This window comes from Mesoplodon bidens (assembly GCF_964165515.1).
Source record: "Mesoplodon bidens genome assembly, chromosome: 2".
Lineage (NCBI taxonomy): Eukaryota > Metazoa > Chordata > Mammalia > Artiodactyla > Ziphiidae > Mesoplodon > Mesoplodon bidens.
The window spans coordinates 180,744,830-180,761,591 of record NC_138177.1 but is presented as its reverse complement, the minus strand read 5'-3'; the positions used below and the strand labels follow the sequence as shown (position 1 = coordinate 180,761,591).

Here is a 16,762-nt window from a genome sequence, read left to right as displayed (position 1 = left end):
GTAAAAGAAAGGTAGTGGGGGCTTCCCTGGTGGTGCAGTGGTTGAGAATCTGCCTGCCAGTGCGGGGGACACGGGTTCGAGCCCTGGTCTGGGAGGATCCCACATGCCGTGGAGCAATTAGGCCCGTGAGCCACAACTGCTGAGCCTGCGTGTCTGGAGCCTGTGCTCTGCAACAGGAGAGGCCGCGATAGTGAGAGGCCCACGCACCGCGATGAAGAGTGGCCCCTGCTTGCCGCAACTAGAGAAAGCCCTCGCACAGAAACGAAGACCCAACACAGCCATAAATAAATAAATAAAATTTAAAAAAATAAAAAGAAAGGTAGTGAAGGTGTTTTTATTATGCTACCACTTATCTAAGAACATGGGGCTGGGAGAATAAAAATAAGAATGATAGATCAAAACCTTCAATTAAAAACACTAAACAGTTATCCATCAGGGAGGGAGGGAACACGTGGAAGGGACAGGGAAAGACGGTGAACTTTTTGAACATACTTCATTTGCATGTTTGATTTGGAGCCTTGTATTTTACATAATTATAAAAACAAAATTAAGTTTAAAGAACAACAATTCCTTAAAAACTCTAAAGCAAAATCAAATAAATCCACCTAGCTATGTTTTGTGTTTGCTCCTCTCTAGGGATCATTTCAGGTAACTTTAAAACATATTAATTTTCCTATATAGACTTAGTGGGATATATTCTAAGGCCAAAAAAAAAAATCTATAAAGCTGTTTCCCATAATCATATTGTTCGTAGCAGTGCAAGTACTATTATTCAGAACTGCTATATATGTATTATGGGATTGAAGCAAATGAGTAATTATTTCGGTGTCATTTAAAAATTGGTTTTGAGACATGGGGAAAAGATACAGATACGGATGAAAGAAAATTTCATCTATAGGATTAAATATAAGGCCTGTTCTGAATTTGAATTAGAAGCATCAGAAAGAAACCACGATATGTTTTATCATTAAAAAAAAGAAAAGGCAGGAAAAAGCATATTTCCTAATCTGTTCCCTGAAAAGGCCTGGAAACAGTAACTAACCCAGTAATAATGACTGGGCAGCAGCCACTCAAAAGATGTCACTTTCCTCTAAAACAATGAGGACTCATTAGAAAAGTTTAGTTCTAGACCTAGGGCAGGGAACGTACATAATGAGACGTTAAAATCATGTCACACTAGATAAAATACCGAAGACCCCACGGGTTGAGATAAAAGGACACAGAAGACAGCAGGAAGAGGCACCTACTAGCCCACGAATGGATAATTTAATCATCAGTAAGAGTAACAGCAATTGGTTAGCAGATAAGTAATTTTTAAGGGAGTTTTTTATTTTTTCTTTAATAAATTTATTTATGTATTTATGGTTGCGTTGGGTCTTTGTTGCTGCGTGCAGGCTTTTCTCTAGTTGCAGTGAGTGGGGGCTACTCTTTGTTGCGGTGTGCAGGCTTCTCATTGCTTCTCTTGTTGTGAAGCACGGGCTCTAGGCGCACGGGCTTCAGTAGTTGTGGCACGCAGGCTCAGTAGTTGTGGCTCGTGGGCTCTAGAGCACAGGCTCAGCAGTTGTCACGCACTGGCTTACTTGCTCTGCGGCATGTGGGATCTTCCCGGACCAGGGCTCGAACCCGTGTCCCCTGCACTGGCAGGCAGATTCTTAACCACCGTGCCACCAGGGAAGCCCAGATAAGTGATTTTAAATCCACTGATGACTACTGGAAGATGCTGGGGAACCAACTGGTAAAAAGAGGGAAAGATTCAAGCATTCATCCTGCCTTTCCTATGTGTTTCAGGGAAACAAAAGTTGACAAGGAGACAGTTGATCAGCTAATAAAAGAAGGAATGATAGGATTAGAGTATCAGCATTTTAAAGGGTAGATCTAAGTAATAGGTCCAATTAGACAGTGAATCTAAGTAACAAGCAATGGCTGCAAACCATCATTAAGAGACACACATGTGCCTGACAGACTATATAGCACCATCCAAAAGTATTCTTGCCAGGGGCAGGGTACCGAACTAGAATGTGATTAAATCTCTAGATTTAATTCTGGGTCGGGGGAACAGACGGAGGGAGGGAGGGAGGGAGGGAGACACTTAGGGAAATCTGGATATAGTAGACACCTGAATATTAAGAAATTGCTGGGCTTCCCTGGTGGCGCAGTGGTCGAGAGTCCGCCTGCCAATGCAGGGGACACGGATTCATGCCCCGGTCCGGGAAGATCCCACATGCCGCGAGGCGGCTGGGCCCGTGACCCATGGCCGCTGAGCCTGCGCGTCCGGAGCCTGTGCTCCGCAACAGGAGAGGCCACAACAGTGAGAGGCCCACGTATCGCCAAAAAAAAAAAAAAAAAAGTTAAAATGAAAGTAGGCATTGACCAAATGTTCATCGAGAGATGAACAGACATACATACAATGAATAATTCAGCCTTAAAAGGAAATTAAATTCTGATATGTGCTACAATATGGAGCACCTTGAAGACTTTATGGTAAGAAAATAAGCCAGACACAAAAGGGCAAATATTGGGTCATTCCACTGAGTTGTCAAATTCATGGATACAGAAAGTAGAAGGGAGGCTGCCAGGGAATGAGGGGAGGGGAGAATGAGGAGTGACTGTTTAATGGACGCCACGTTACAGACTGGGAAGGTTAAAAGGTTCTGCAGGTGGACGCTAGTGATGGTTGCACAACAATATGAATGTACTTAAGGGCACTGAACTGTTCACTTAAAAATGGTCAGAATGGTTCATTTTATATTACATATATATATATATATATATATATATATATATATTTTTTTTTTTTTTTTTTTTTTTGCAGTACGCAGGCCTCTCACTGTTGTGGCCTCTCCCATTGCGGAGCACAGGCTCCGGATGCACAGGCTCAGCGGCCATGGCTCACGGGCCCAGCCGCTCCGCGGCATGTGGGAATCCTCCCAGACCGGGGCACAAACCCGTGTCCCCTGCATTGGCAGGCAGACTCTCAACCACTGTGCCACCAGGGAAGCCCCTATATTACATATATTTTACCACAATTTTTTAAATGTATGTGGTGATCTTAAAAAAATAAATCTCTGCACTTATATGAAATTCCAAACAGCGTAACAACAGTTCTAAGATGCTGCTCAACAGAATAAAGGGCCAGTTGAATAATAAGAAATAAAATCCTATTAAAGAAGCTACTAAAGTTTGCTTTACCTGATGGCTAGGACCAACACGAATTTCTCCCTGGGTACTGTTCAGCCTCCTGTCATGAAAAGAGCAGATCAGGTTAGCATAATACAGTTTTGACATGAACATGCACACGTTCTTCAAGGAAAACAACTCACTTGAAGTAAGTGAGGGATAACTCAGGAAGAATGAGCTTCCCCACCGTTTCTAACGCCGCCTGTACACGTGCGCTCCCCTAACCCCACACGCATCTCTAAAACCGTTTCTTCTAAAAACTCCTTGACTGTAACTTCCTGTCTTGAGTATGCAGACCACCGTTCTTTCACCCTGCAGAAAGACGAACATTCCTACAGTACAATCCCAATACATGTTTCTTCTTTTCAAAATATTTCAGGGTGCCCTACGATAAACCTTATTAAAATATAGACAAGATAGCTTATGATTCCTAGCACACACACTGGGTCATGCATTCATTCATTCAACAAATATTTATTAAGTACCAACTGCAATCCAGGAACTGCCCAAGGTGCTGGGGATAAAGCAATGAAAAAAAAAAAAACCCAATATTCCTACCTTACTGGAACTTTTATTCTAATTTGAGTAAAAAAAAAAAAAAAAGAAACAAATAATAGGTCAGATGATGAAAAGGGTCAAGGAATTAAAGGGGTGGTAAATGATGAACTTTTACAGTTCTTTACACAGGATAGTCAGAAAAGGCCTTATTCATAAAGTGAAATTGAGAAGAGATGTAAAGCGTGTGGGGACAGGAGCCCAGCAGGTCTAGGAGGTGAAAGACCCATCTCATTTCTGTGTCTTTCTTACTGCACTTGCTATGCTCACTCTCCCTCGCTCCAAATCCAAACCACCCAGGGTCCCTCTAAAAACCACCATTTCACTGAAACCTTTCTTGATTTCCTCCCCATGTCACCTCACACCCCCCCAAAAGTGTGGGGTATCTTCTCCCTTTCACTCCTTCAGGAAACATTCACCGAAGGTGTTTGCATCCCGGGCCTCGCACAGGGCACGCGGTGGGTACACAGTGGTGGACAAAGAAACGCAGACCTCGGCCTCCCAGAGCCTCCTGTTACCCCCGATGACCGTCATGACCACCTGCTGACCCTCTCGTGCCCAGTGACGAGGCCTTACTGTGCTGTACCTGTGAATTTTCACTAGCGCTGAAGAGTAGGCTTTTCCATGGTGAGAGCTGCTCTATGATTACCTGTCGACCTGGACTGAGCTGAAGAGCATAATAAGGCAGCAGAGACCAAAGAGGAAGCACAGACGCTTATTTTTCTTCCATGGATCTGATACCCCCCACCATTAGCTTTGAAGCTGTTAAAATGAATTCTGGAAAACTATTATTTCCTTTAGGTCCAGCACTTTCTTCTTTTAACTCGACAATTTTTCTCGTGAAGAGTCTTATTTTGGCAAAGTGGGCAGCAGGTATGATAAAGGAAGAGAGAAGACTAACAAAAAGAAAATGGTCTAAGCCTTAAGGAACTTACAGTCCATCTACCAGGGGAGGTAGCAGCCGTGTCCCAAACACCAGAACTGGTCCAATCGCTCCACTCATAAGCCCAATACATTTCAGGAGAAACAGTAAAAATGCTAAGGGAGGTGATCAAAATTAGGCGGGCTTCAAGAGGAGACAGTCCATGAAGAGGTTAAGTTCCAGAGAGACCCCTGAAGGACATGAGGGGCACAACAGCAGGCAAGAGAGGGCTTCCCAAGTGGGACCAGAACCCCACCAAGGCGGGAAACTGAAAAAGAGGGGCTGTGGTGGGAGACAAGCTCCTGTGAGGAGCTACCTTTAACTCACAAGCCACCCTGGTCTCGTGCGTAGGGAAATGGGTGTTGAAACGCAGAGCTGACATTCCCGAGAGTTATGCAGGGATTAGGAGAAGCTGTTTTTGGAGGTATGCAGAGGAGTCACACAGGCCAGGAGGCTATTTTCAACTGAGCACTTCTTTAAAAAAAACAAGCAGTCAGTGTTACCCACTATTTCCCTTCCAGCTCATCCCGTTCTGTTTCGTAACCAGCTATGAGCAACACACAGCTGCCAAGCCTAGCTCTCTCCTTCATTTCTAAACACTCCCCAAATGCTTGCCTGCCTACAAGGAGGTCTGGCCAAAATGCATCATCTCAGAAAGCTTCAGCCACAGCCCGTCCAGCAACGTGTGCCCACAGCTCAACTTTCAGGTTCTTCTAGAAGGTCTTCAAGTGGTTGGTTATGGAAGCATCTCCCCATCACTGCTACACACACTGCAAAGTCCTTGCTAATTCCAGGACAAACATTCCTGGTTCATTTTTATTTTAATTTTTTTAATTTTTTATTTTTTGCGTGCGTTTTTGTTTTTTTCTTTTAATATTTTAATAAACCAGTATTATCATATTTAGGTCAAAACTGTACCACAATAAACCCCCCAAACACCTTATTGAATAGAACTGCTTATATACCACTTATTTGTATAAAAACAGGATACTAGTAATTATTAATACTGCTAATAATGATACAAGTAAGACTAAAAAACGTGCTGGAGTATCTTAACAGCCAAAATTAGAAATCTGTTTCTCTCTTTTATGTCAATGAAGGGTATTTATTAATGAGTAGACTGAAAAGCACAAAATAAAACAAAGAACCTTTTAAAATTAAAAATCAATTTTTACAACAAAAGTATTTATCATATACAATTTTTAAATATTAGGGTTTCCCAGCAAGAGATACAATGAAGTTAGTTTTGAGCAGGATTAAGATCCAAGGTAAGCAGACAATGGCATTAGCCTACCATATGAAGGAACTCCCAAATATAGAATAAATGGCAGAAATATTTTTTAGGTCTAAGAGAAAAAGAGGTAGATAGCAATATACACCCTATTAGAGAAAACTGGATGCATCTGACAGAAAAACTGTCAGTATATGAACTAAAGTAGCCTTCTTCCTGGGAAGGTGCCAGTATCCAGCTGTATCTGGAATCCAAGAAACAATCTCAGCCCTCCCTTCTTCTGACAGCAGCCAAACTCTACATTCAAGGGTCCTCACCTGCCGCTTCCCTGCCCGAGTGCTCCTTCTGTGGTTCCCACCTCATGGGAGCCGGTGGCACTCTGCTATGACTAATTTGGACATCTACCTCCACCCACTCTGGGACTGCAGAGTACAGAAACAGAGATTTAATTCACTTTTTATATCCCCCAGAATCTAATACAGTACCTGTCTGGCATTATTACTCATTCAGGACAAGTGGAAAATTCCTTGGTTACATGAATATTTCTAGACTGCTAGGATGCAAAACTTGATAAAAATCACCAAGTATTCTTTAAATGCAGTATCAACAGCTTGTAGAAAACACTCTTAATAATGATACGCTGACTACTACATTTTTCCTTTTACTTAACACAGCAAATCTCAAACTTTTTGGTCTAACACCTTTACACTCTATTGAGTATCTCAAGGAAACTGTATTTTTGAGAGATTTCAAAATGTTTACTTATTTATTTATTTTAAAATAACAATAGGCTCATGACATAATTAAATATACTCTTATGAAAAATAATTGTATTTACACAAAAAACAGTGAAAACAGAGGCAACGTTTTACATTTTTGCAAATCTCCTTAGGATCAGACTTCGTAGAAGACAGCTGGATTCTCACATCTGCTTCTCTACACTCAATCTGTTACAGTACGTTCTTTTGGTTAAAGTATATGAAAAAAAATTGAACTTCACACAGAGATATAACTGGGAAAGGAAAGATTATGTGAATAGTCTTTTTGATAGCTATGGATATGCTTTTTGATAGTACACCAAAACTCAACATGTGATTGTTTCTTAAAGGTCTTTTGCACAATGTTAATCTAAAATCTTATCAATGATCTTTTGGACCCTTGTACATTAAAATCTGTTGGTCTGTCTTGGCCTTTGAATGGATCTTCCACCCATGATTTTGTCATGCATTGGTCAGATGGAAAATATTCACTCACTAAGTTTTGCAGATCTTCCAAATATTAACACAGTTAACTATACAATTAAAAAAAAGAATCACATTCATTAATATCACCACACATCTCATAACAAGAGCCTGTGTATGTACAGAAGCTGTCAAACTCAGAGTGGTGGGTACAAGTTTTTCAAAATTCTAATTATTTACTTGAAAGCTCCAATCTTGCATTGGCAAAATACTATCAGCTGGTTTGCCTTGAAATGGCAGGCTCACTGCGTTCGTTCATTTTCAAGAAAATGTCCACCGATTACCCAAGTGAGTGAACACAGTTTATCAGTTATTCTCTCAAATAAAAATGGTTTCCATGAAAGAAGCAGCTAGTTAAACTAACTCCAACAAACAATGCATGTCCTTTGGTGTGCACCAGAAGTCTTCCATGGTGCTTCCCATTTCAACATAACGAATACTGCAAAGACAGGAACTCAAGGGTCGGGATCTGATAAAATTAATAATGGGGCCCACAAACCAGCTGTGAGAAGCACTGATTATTATACATTATGAACTTCAGAAAATACTGGAGGCTAACTAACTAGGACGATTGACTGGTTTCCTGTTTTGTAATACCTGCTCCCCTGTTCGTTTACATTCACTTCTTCCTCACTCCAGCCCATCAATGTGAAATATTATATTTGTGTTGAAGAAACGAGACATTTACGCATGTAACCTGCTTAAGAACTATGATGCTGTTACACAGAGAAGTTCACAAGAAGAGAATGGATGCTGATTGCATCCATATTAATGGGAAAAACAAAGTAAAGTCTGGAGCCACTTTCTCAAGTCATGGAGACTGGGATTAACTTGGGGGTCACTGTCCAATAAACGGTCACTGGAATAAATTCTAAAAAATATACTGGAGGCTCAAATTCAAAAGGTCCCTAATCTAGAAAATGCCAGGTTAACCCTTCAATTAGTAACAATAGCTAACATGTTAAGTACTTTCTATCTGTTCTGGGTGCTCTTACAGTATTATCTCATTTCTATGTATTAATTCATTTAATTCATATTTTGATATTAATCAGAACACTAGTAGTGTTATTCACAGAAATTCAGACCTTATTCTATCTTGTGTTTAAAACATAGTTACTAAGAAGGTTTCTGTTGATGTATAGCATTGCCTAATTAACACAGCAGGTCTGGGCAAAACCAGGGTAGCCTTCAATTAAAGAAGGAAAATCAAGACCAAGGACAGTGTACATCCCAGCAAGGTCAGATAAAGGATACTACACATGCAATAAGAAACCAAAGACGGAAGTCATAATCCCAGGATAATGCAAGACACATCTATGCACACCTTTATCCTTGCCTCAGGGTTTTTACCTATATTATCTTAAATTTAGGTATCACATACTTGTATGACAAACAGAAGCAAAATAATACTAGCTATCACTTATCAAGCGCTCTCTATACATTCTTTCATTATATTCCATGACATCTCGATGAGGCAACAGCTCCACTTAACAGATAATAATAACAGAAGTAATTGCAACATTAATAAAGAAGCTAACATGTACGCTGAACATTAACTCTGTAGCAGGCATTTCAAGCGAAGCCAACTCCATACACTGTCTTATCTAACCTTAAGGATGACCCTGTAAAGTAGGTGCTATTATTACCTGTACAGGTAAGGAAACTGAAGCTAAGAGAGTTTATGAAATTACCCAAGATTACACAGCTAACAGGTTGGAAAAACCAGGATTCAAACTCAAGTTTAGTTAACTCCGAAGTCAGAGCTCCCAGCCACACTCCATATGGCAGAGTGATTTTACTGAACCAAAATTACACAACTAATTATAAACAGAGCCACTATGAGAAGCCATATCCTTTTCCTTAATTCACTTCTTTGTTCATTTCAAGCATCAAAAGTAAGACAAAATAATCAAAAAGTTTTTTTTTTAAGTTTGAAAATCATGTTAAAAGAGAAAACCCATCAAAGTTAAAGGTCAACTTACATAACATGGTCAAAATGGCAAAATTATAAAGATGGTTGCCAGGTATTAGGAATGGTGGGGGGAGAAGGACGGGAGTAGAATCTTTATGATGGAATAGATCTGCAAAGCTACACATGCAATAAAATGTCACAGAGCTATTCACACACTATACTAATGTTCCAAGTCTGGATTCTGATGCTACACTGGAGTTCTATACCATACCTCCTAGGAGTAGGTGAGTGAGTGAAAGGTACATGGGAACACTCTGTAGGATCTTGCAACTTCCTATGAATCTAAAAAATTACAAGTTGCTTAAAGTCAAAGGAAGAGGTTAATTGAGTGATGTATTACAGATAGACTAGGGGTAAGAAAGAAAACCAGACATGAGAAAAGTTGAATAAATAACAAATAGATTCCCTCAAAATACACGGTAGGCAGGTGAATAAGTAGCTGAAGGAAGAATGCCACAGTTAGTAGGCTACAAAATTCAATGAATTAACTCAAGTCACACATTCCTTTTTTTCTCTGTATTTACTAGGGATCTCTGGAGTGGGATCATCCTTTTTGAGACATCCTTAGCTGTGACGCTTACTACCAAAAAACAACAAAAAAAAAGTCACCATCCTCACAAGCAAGAAGGAAGAATTTCTCTGTGCCCCTAATGTAAATAATATACATATTTCGAAACAGCTGAGTTTAATCCCCGTTATTCTACAAATCTTTGCTTTGGAATATGAAAAAATAGTCCCAGAAGCCAAATTACAACAATAATGGTAAGCCACTGTGTTTATTCCTTGAGTTAAAAAAAAAAAAAAAGAAAGAAATTCATTGTATATGAAATCGAATACAAAAGAAACCAATGTAACAAAGCAGTATCCATGGCAACTACAACTTAATATTTCAGTCCTCTTCAGCTGCAGTGGATTAAATAAAATGACAAGATGTTCCCTTTGAAAAGTAACCCGTTACCATGGAAACGTTTTAGTCTAAGAAGTAAACAGGGAATGGACAGAAAGGAGCAGGGAGCCTGCAAGTGAATATCAGAAAGGGAGCAGCATCTATGCAAAGAAGATGAGGCGGCAGCTGGCCAGACGAGGAAGCTTCTGGAGAAGAGCGAGCCGGCTGGAGACAGGGGCCGCCCGGCAGAACCACTCCTTTCCCCCCAAGAGAGGTGGCGGTGTGAGGAAGGCACGGGTCTGTGAATGTTCGCTTAAGACCGCCAAGTATCTTTATGTGATCACGGTGACTGCTTACGACAAGAACCTGCATCTACAGGCAAAGAAGAGGGACAAGGACACACGGTCCTGGGGAGAAGACACAAGCTGGAAGAACAGAGGACTTGTACAGGCAGCCGGCGTGGCTACTTCCCATCACGATCCACACCCAGAACGTAATGGCAGGGTGGCCTCTGGCCCATTCCCCAAAGGCTGGGACCAGTAACTCTCGAGTCAGACCCTGCCCCTGTGGCTGCTGCCATGGATGAATGAAATCACATGCAATCTCTCTTCACCTGTCCTTCAGATCGCAAGGCTCGACGGCAGATCATTCTTATCTTTTCCATAGGGTGGCAAGTTGAGCAGGAAGACTGACAGAAATCAACAGAAAGAAGATTCTAGAATCTCTGTTTACTAGCTCATTCAGAAGTGACCACAGAAATAACAGACTGACTGAGGGGTCCAGAATGAAATACACCAAATTTTAGGAAAATCAAAAGGCAATTTACCAGAATCACTTCTTTTTACAAGGGTGGTGGGCAGGAGTGAAAGTCAGACCGATAACAAGGAAGCCCAGAACGGCAGGCTGGGTTTCTCAGATTTCTCCAGCATGGACAGGTATTTCTAAAACAGTCTTTTCAGTAAGTCTGAAATTTCCTTGACGTCTGACATAGCTTCTTAAAAATCCAAGTAAATTTTGTATTCTACTCCATAACATGTTCCCATTCATTTTAAGGTAGAAAAACATTTCCCTAAATCTGAGTAAAATCACTGTGCTCTGCCTATCCTCAGGATGTCCCACGATTTGGGCACCCCGCTGCCGCCGGGAGCGAGAACCTGATATACACACCTGAGTCTAGATGCTCAGGTGCCTGGGGGAGAGCACAGACTTCAGAGTCAAAGGAACCTGGATTAAAAGTTCTGTCAGCTCTAAGTGTGATCTTGAGGACTCAACTCAACCTCTCTGAGCCCATCGATGAAATCAGGTTCATAATGGCTACTTTGCAAGACGGCTATAAAAATAAAAGATGATCTATGGAAAGCAAGGCGCAGTGCCTGTCACACAGCAGTCATGACTATTATTAGCTCCAAGCACTGGCAGGGGTGAGAACAGGAAGTAACTCCTCTGTTATGAGTTCCCAGAACACCACCTACCTCTCCTTCAGCCTCTTGTCACAGGCATGATTTTATATTTAATTTGTGTCATTATTTCTCTCCATGGCTATCCTGACCGAAAGCACCCTGTGGGCAGGAACCAAGTCTGATGTTAGCTCACCACTACTTCCCAGAGCCCCTGGCACTCACTAAAGATATTTTAAATGAATAAATGACTCCAATATTTTAACTCATCTACCACTTTGCCATAAATAACAACTAAGTGCTTTATTGAAAAGTCAAGTCACCTGTGACAGAAGGCTACCCGCCCCCACCCCCCCACCCCCGCAAAGCAAATTCATCTGAAACAGGCTTGATAAACTGCCCAGAAGGAACAAAACTCAGGATTCATTCAAAGTAAAGGAAAAAGATAATCAGCCAACATTTGGAAGAGTTAACGTTCCAAATTCATACACAAATGCAAAGGTCAGGACAGGAACTCATTAAAATCCAGAATCATAATATTCTAAATTTTCTCTGATGGAAGGTTCCTTAGAGGCCATCTGATCCCAGCCTTCTAGCTTAATAGAAGAAACCAAGGCAGAGGAGATAAAGGTGCTCTTTCAAGGGGTCACAGTGAGTTAGTTATAAAGGATCTCAAGCCTCTCTCCTTTCAGTAGAGTCCCCCTAAATATAATTCAGAGTCCAGAACCAAGAATTTAGGCACTGGCTAAGGAATAAGAAAAATTTCCAGGCTGACACTAGGAGTCAGTAAATATGGCCTCTATACAATAATATGCAGCATCAGAAAAAAAACTGGTAAAAAAATTTTTTTAAATAATACATGGGAAAGGATCTAGTTTCAAAGCACTACAATGACCTCGTTCCACTGCCTGAAGTTCTTCTTTGCCTGATCTCCCCCACCCCCATTATGCAGTAACAGGCAGCACATGTGCCCACGGCACACAACTCCATCCCACCTCAGGCTACTCAAGGGCTTTACTGTCATCACCTGCTGCAAAGAAGAAAACAGTTGTAAGGACCATACCCAACACACACACACGCACGCATGCACGCACGCACGCGCGCGCGCGCGACAGTTCAGGAAACAAATTTATTTTTAAAATCCCACCTCAGTTTACAAAGCAGCAGTATTCACAGGTTAAGCTAACTTCCCGACCAAAAATGTTGCTGGCTTTCCATACATGGATATCAAACTTCATCATACACAGGAATGGAGTGTCCCCAGAAAAACAGGGGCTTTGGATCAAGCAAGTATGTCTATGATGCACATCTAAATGTCTCTTTGTTCCCACTGGGAAGTCTCTGAGAAATGCTATTTTTAAAAAAAGGACCATCACAACAGGATAGAAAGCCCAGAGATAAACCCACCTATGGGTTTATTACCACCTATAGGACCATTAGCACCTATGGTCAACTAATCTAGGACAAAGGAGGCAAGGATATACAATGGAGAAAAGACAGTCTCTTCAATAAGTGGTGCTGGGAAAGCTGGACAGCTACATGTAAAAGAATGAAAATAGAACACTCCCTAACACCATACACAAAAATAAACTCAAAATGGATTAAAGACCTAAATGTAAGGCCAGACACTATCAAACTCTTAGAGGAAAACACAGGCAGAACACCCTATGACATAAATCGCAGCAAGATCCTTTTTGACCTACCTCCAAGAGAAATGGAAATAAACCCAAAAAATAAACAAGTGGGACCTAATGAAACTTAAAAGCTTTTGCATAGCAAAGGAAACCATAAACAAGATGAAAAGACAACCCTCAGAATGGGAGAAAATATATGCAAACGAAGCAACTGACAAAGGATTAATCTCCAAAATATACAAGCAGCTCCTGCAGCTCAATATCAAAAAAACAAACAACCCAATCCCAAAATGGGCAGAAGACCTAAACAGACATTTCTCCAAAGAAGATATACAGATTGCCAACAAACACATGAAAGGATGCTCAACATCTCTAATCATTAGAGAAATGCAAATCAAAACTATAATGCGATATCATCTCACACCGGTCAGAATGGCCATCATTAAAAAATCTAGAAACAATAAATGCTGGAGAGGGTGTGGAGAAAAGGGAACCCTCTTGCACTGTTGGTGAGAATGTGAACTGATACAGCCACTATGGAGAACAGTATGGAGGTTCCTTAAAAAACTAAAAATAGAATTACCATAGGACCCAGCAATCCTACTACTAGGCATATACCCAGAGAAAACCATAATTCAAAAAGACACATGCACCCCAATGTTCATTGCAGCACTATTTGCAATAGCCAGGTCATGGAAGCAACCTAAATGCCCATCGACAGACGAAGGGATAAAGCGGATGTGGTACATATATACAACGGAATATTATTCAGCCATAGAAAGGAACGAAATTGGGTCATTTGTAGAGACGTGGATGGATCTAGAGATTGTCATACAGAGTGAAGTAAGTCAGAAAGAGAAAAACAAATATCGTATATTAACGCATATATGTGGCACCTAGAAAAATGGTACAGATGAACCGGTTTGCAGAGCAGAAATTGAGACACAGATGTAGAGCACAAACGTATAGACACCAAGGGAGGAAAGTGGCGGGGGTGTGATGAATTGGGAGATTGGGATTGAGATGTATACACTAATAATGTATAAAACGGATAACTAATAAGAACCTGCTGTATAAATAAGTAAATAAAATTAAATTAAAAAAAAAGGGGCCATCACCTTATTCCTATTCACTGTAGTGGTGTGAATTGGGGAGGGGGAGGGGGAGGAGGCAGCAACGGTGGGGGCAGCTGTGGTAGCAACACAAGCGTTAACATACACATACTCATCCCACTGTATCAGACACATACTCATCCCACTGTATTAGAGAGACTGGCAAGAAAAGAACAACATTTAATGGTGCACACACCAAATGTTACACGAAATAGAAGTAAAGCTTTTTAAAAAACTTTAAGAAGTGTAAAGAAAAATATAAACACCCAAAAAGCATAAGAAGAATGCTGGCCAAACATATTGGTCACTAATTTAATTACCGTAATTCCTAACACAGTTCCTAAGATTGTCTTAGATGAACAGGTTGACCCAAAAATACAGATGTTGTTAAGATAACTACACCTACATAAGACTGTAGACTTGGACTTTGAATTCATAACAGTAATACACTGATAAACTATGTGCCAGGCACTTTCATATCGTTCTCTTCCAATCTTTCTAACAACTGTGAGAAATATTCACCCCCATATGACCCAGGAGAAAACAGAGGTTCAGAGAAAGGAAGGAACTTATCCAACACCACAGCTTGTCCAATGTCACTTATTAAGTAGAATTTGAACCATATCATCTAGCTCCAAATCTAGTTTCCTCTCTTACCACAGATGCCACTCATTTAATTCAACATTTATGCCAGAGGCCCATTGGTCAGACACTCTCCTGGGAACTGAGGACATGCTCTGTGCTCCAGAAGCTTAAAGTCCAATAAGGAAGACAATCAATCAAATCGTCACAAATAAATGCACAGTTCAAAGAACTCTGATAGAAGGTCTAATTATCCCAACTAAATTAAAATGAACTACTCTTTTAGCTTAGATCCAAAGTATCACAGAGCATACATATAAGAGACAGATTCATTTTCTTTCAGATTTGCTTTAAAGAAATGTTCAACAACCTGTCACCTACCCTGTCAGAAACTGCTCTCAGTACAGATGATGGTCAGCTTGGGAGGAGATGCACAAATGCACAAATAATTTCAAATCTCCCTTTACCCCGTACTTTATATTTTCTCTCTCATTTTGTCAGAGAGTTGTTTCACAGCGTTAGGATGAACGTCTTTCTGGTGGAAGGACGACTTAGTTCAGTAGTGACCAAAAAATAAAACAAAAAGCGAAAAACGAATTCAGAAGGAAAAAGGATCGGGACCAATGAACAACCAAAAAATCACAGACATGGCGAACATCAGGTTGTAGGTGTATCAGTGTGTTTCAATTAATTCTTAAGCTAACACACCAGACAAGAGTCTAGGAAGTGGTCAAAAGCAGGGGTACGTTATGAGTGGATTGCCAGACTCTGCAAAATTTATGTTGACAGAGGAACACTTTAAATGTAAGGATCAACCTCAGATTCTGATTCAAGAGTCTGATGTAATGACAAGAAAAGCTAGTAACAGGATAATATCTGGGGGAGCTTTTACTTTTACATTCTTTTGGAAACACACACAGCCTCTCTTCACCAGCATTTCCTGATACTCTGAAGCCCAGCAGGAGGGGAACAAGAAGCCACAATGAAGCTAATCATCCTCTTTCCAATGTCGACGCCACCCGGGCCCTAGACAACATCCCCAAACAAGGGAACAACTTCCCGTGCACTGCGCCTTTACCTCTACCACCACCAGACAAGCCTGGAAGCCCCAGAGCGGAAGGCGGCTGGTCAGCAAATAACCTTCCAAAAATATTTTCCTAAAAAGGGAAAATGTAGTACAAATGCATGGCACGTAAGATAAAGCTCTAGTGACTCACTTTAGTGGATCTGAAACATAGGAACTTGGCTCTTAACAACAAAGGGTCCCCACAGATCCCGGTGGCAACCACAAGTCCTCGCCGTCGAATCGGGTGGCTGCACGTGAGCTCCACAGACCACCAGCCAGCCGAGCGGGAGGACCCGGCCAGAGTTGATTCAGCTACCGGTATAGCCTCCTGTTCACATCTGATTTGCCAAATGTAAAAAAAGTTTAAGAAGAATTAAAGATTCTACAACAGAAAGGCAGTTCCACAACTGTTTTCCTAACAAGTATTCCCGACTCAAACGGTGGGCTTCTGAAACGAGGCAGAAACTTGAGTCCTGCAGGGCTCCCATCAAGGGCTGCGGTGTCCAGCTCCTCCAGGCTAGAGAAAGGGTGACTTCACACTCACAGGAGAGGAGACGGAAGGAAGAGTAAAGGTGCTTCTAAGTGAAGTGAAAGATGGCAAGTTCCAGCAGCAATGCTCCGTGGCATGGGGAAAAGTAAAAGTGGTTATCCGCCCCAAACTCCCAAAGGCAATGTTCAAATAAATGTGATCAAAAGGGGAGGACAGCCCTCACAGAAATGGAAAAGAGAATTAAAAATCATAGGTAATAAGTGCAATAACCCTAAATTATCCCTGTATAATTCACCTCCTTAATCACAATCCCCAAATTGAACCTGCCAGAAGCCAGATTATACTTCAGTAACATTTTCGGTGGCTATAATTCATCATTAGCCTTGCTAAACTTTCCGCCAAAATCAGGGGCCTCCTCGGACAGGAGTTAACCATGCCCAGCTCCGTATTCATATACAAAGAAGGGCTCACATGAAGAATTTCTCCCTCTATCATCA

At 41.1% G+C, this 16,762-nt stretch overlaps 1 protein-coding gene across 7 annotated transcripts in view; it reads right to left on the bottom strand.

The window, feature by feature from the left end:
• Positions 1-16,762, bottom strand: part of RERE (arginine-glutamic acid dipeptide repeats) — a 437,697-nt gene that overhangs the window by 125,394 nt on the left and 295,541 nt on the right. For all 7 annotated transcript variants that reach the window (XM_081215086.1, XM_081215082.1, XM_081215088.1 and 4 more), the window contains one exon: positions 3,190-3,238. In XM_081215086.1, coding sequence (XP_081071212.1) covers positions 3,190-3,238 — 49 coding nt within the window. The remainder of the gene's footprint in view (positions 1-3,189; positions 3,239-16,762) is intronic.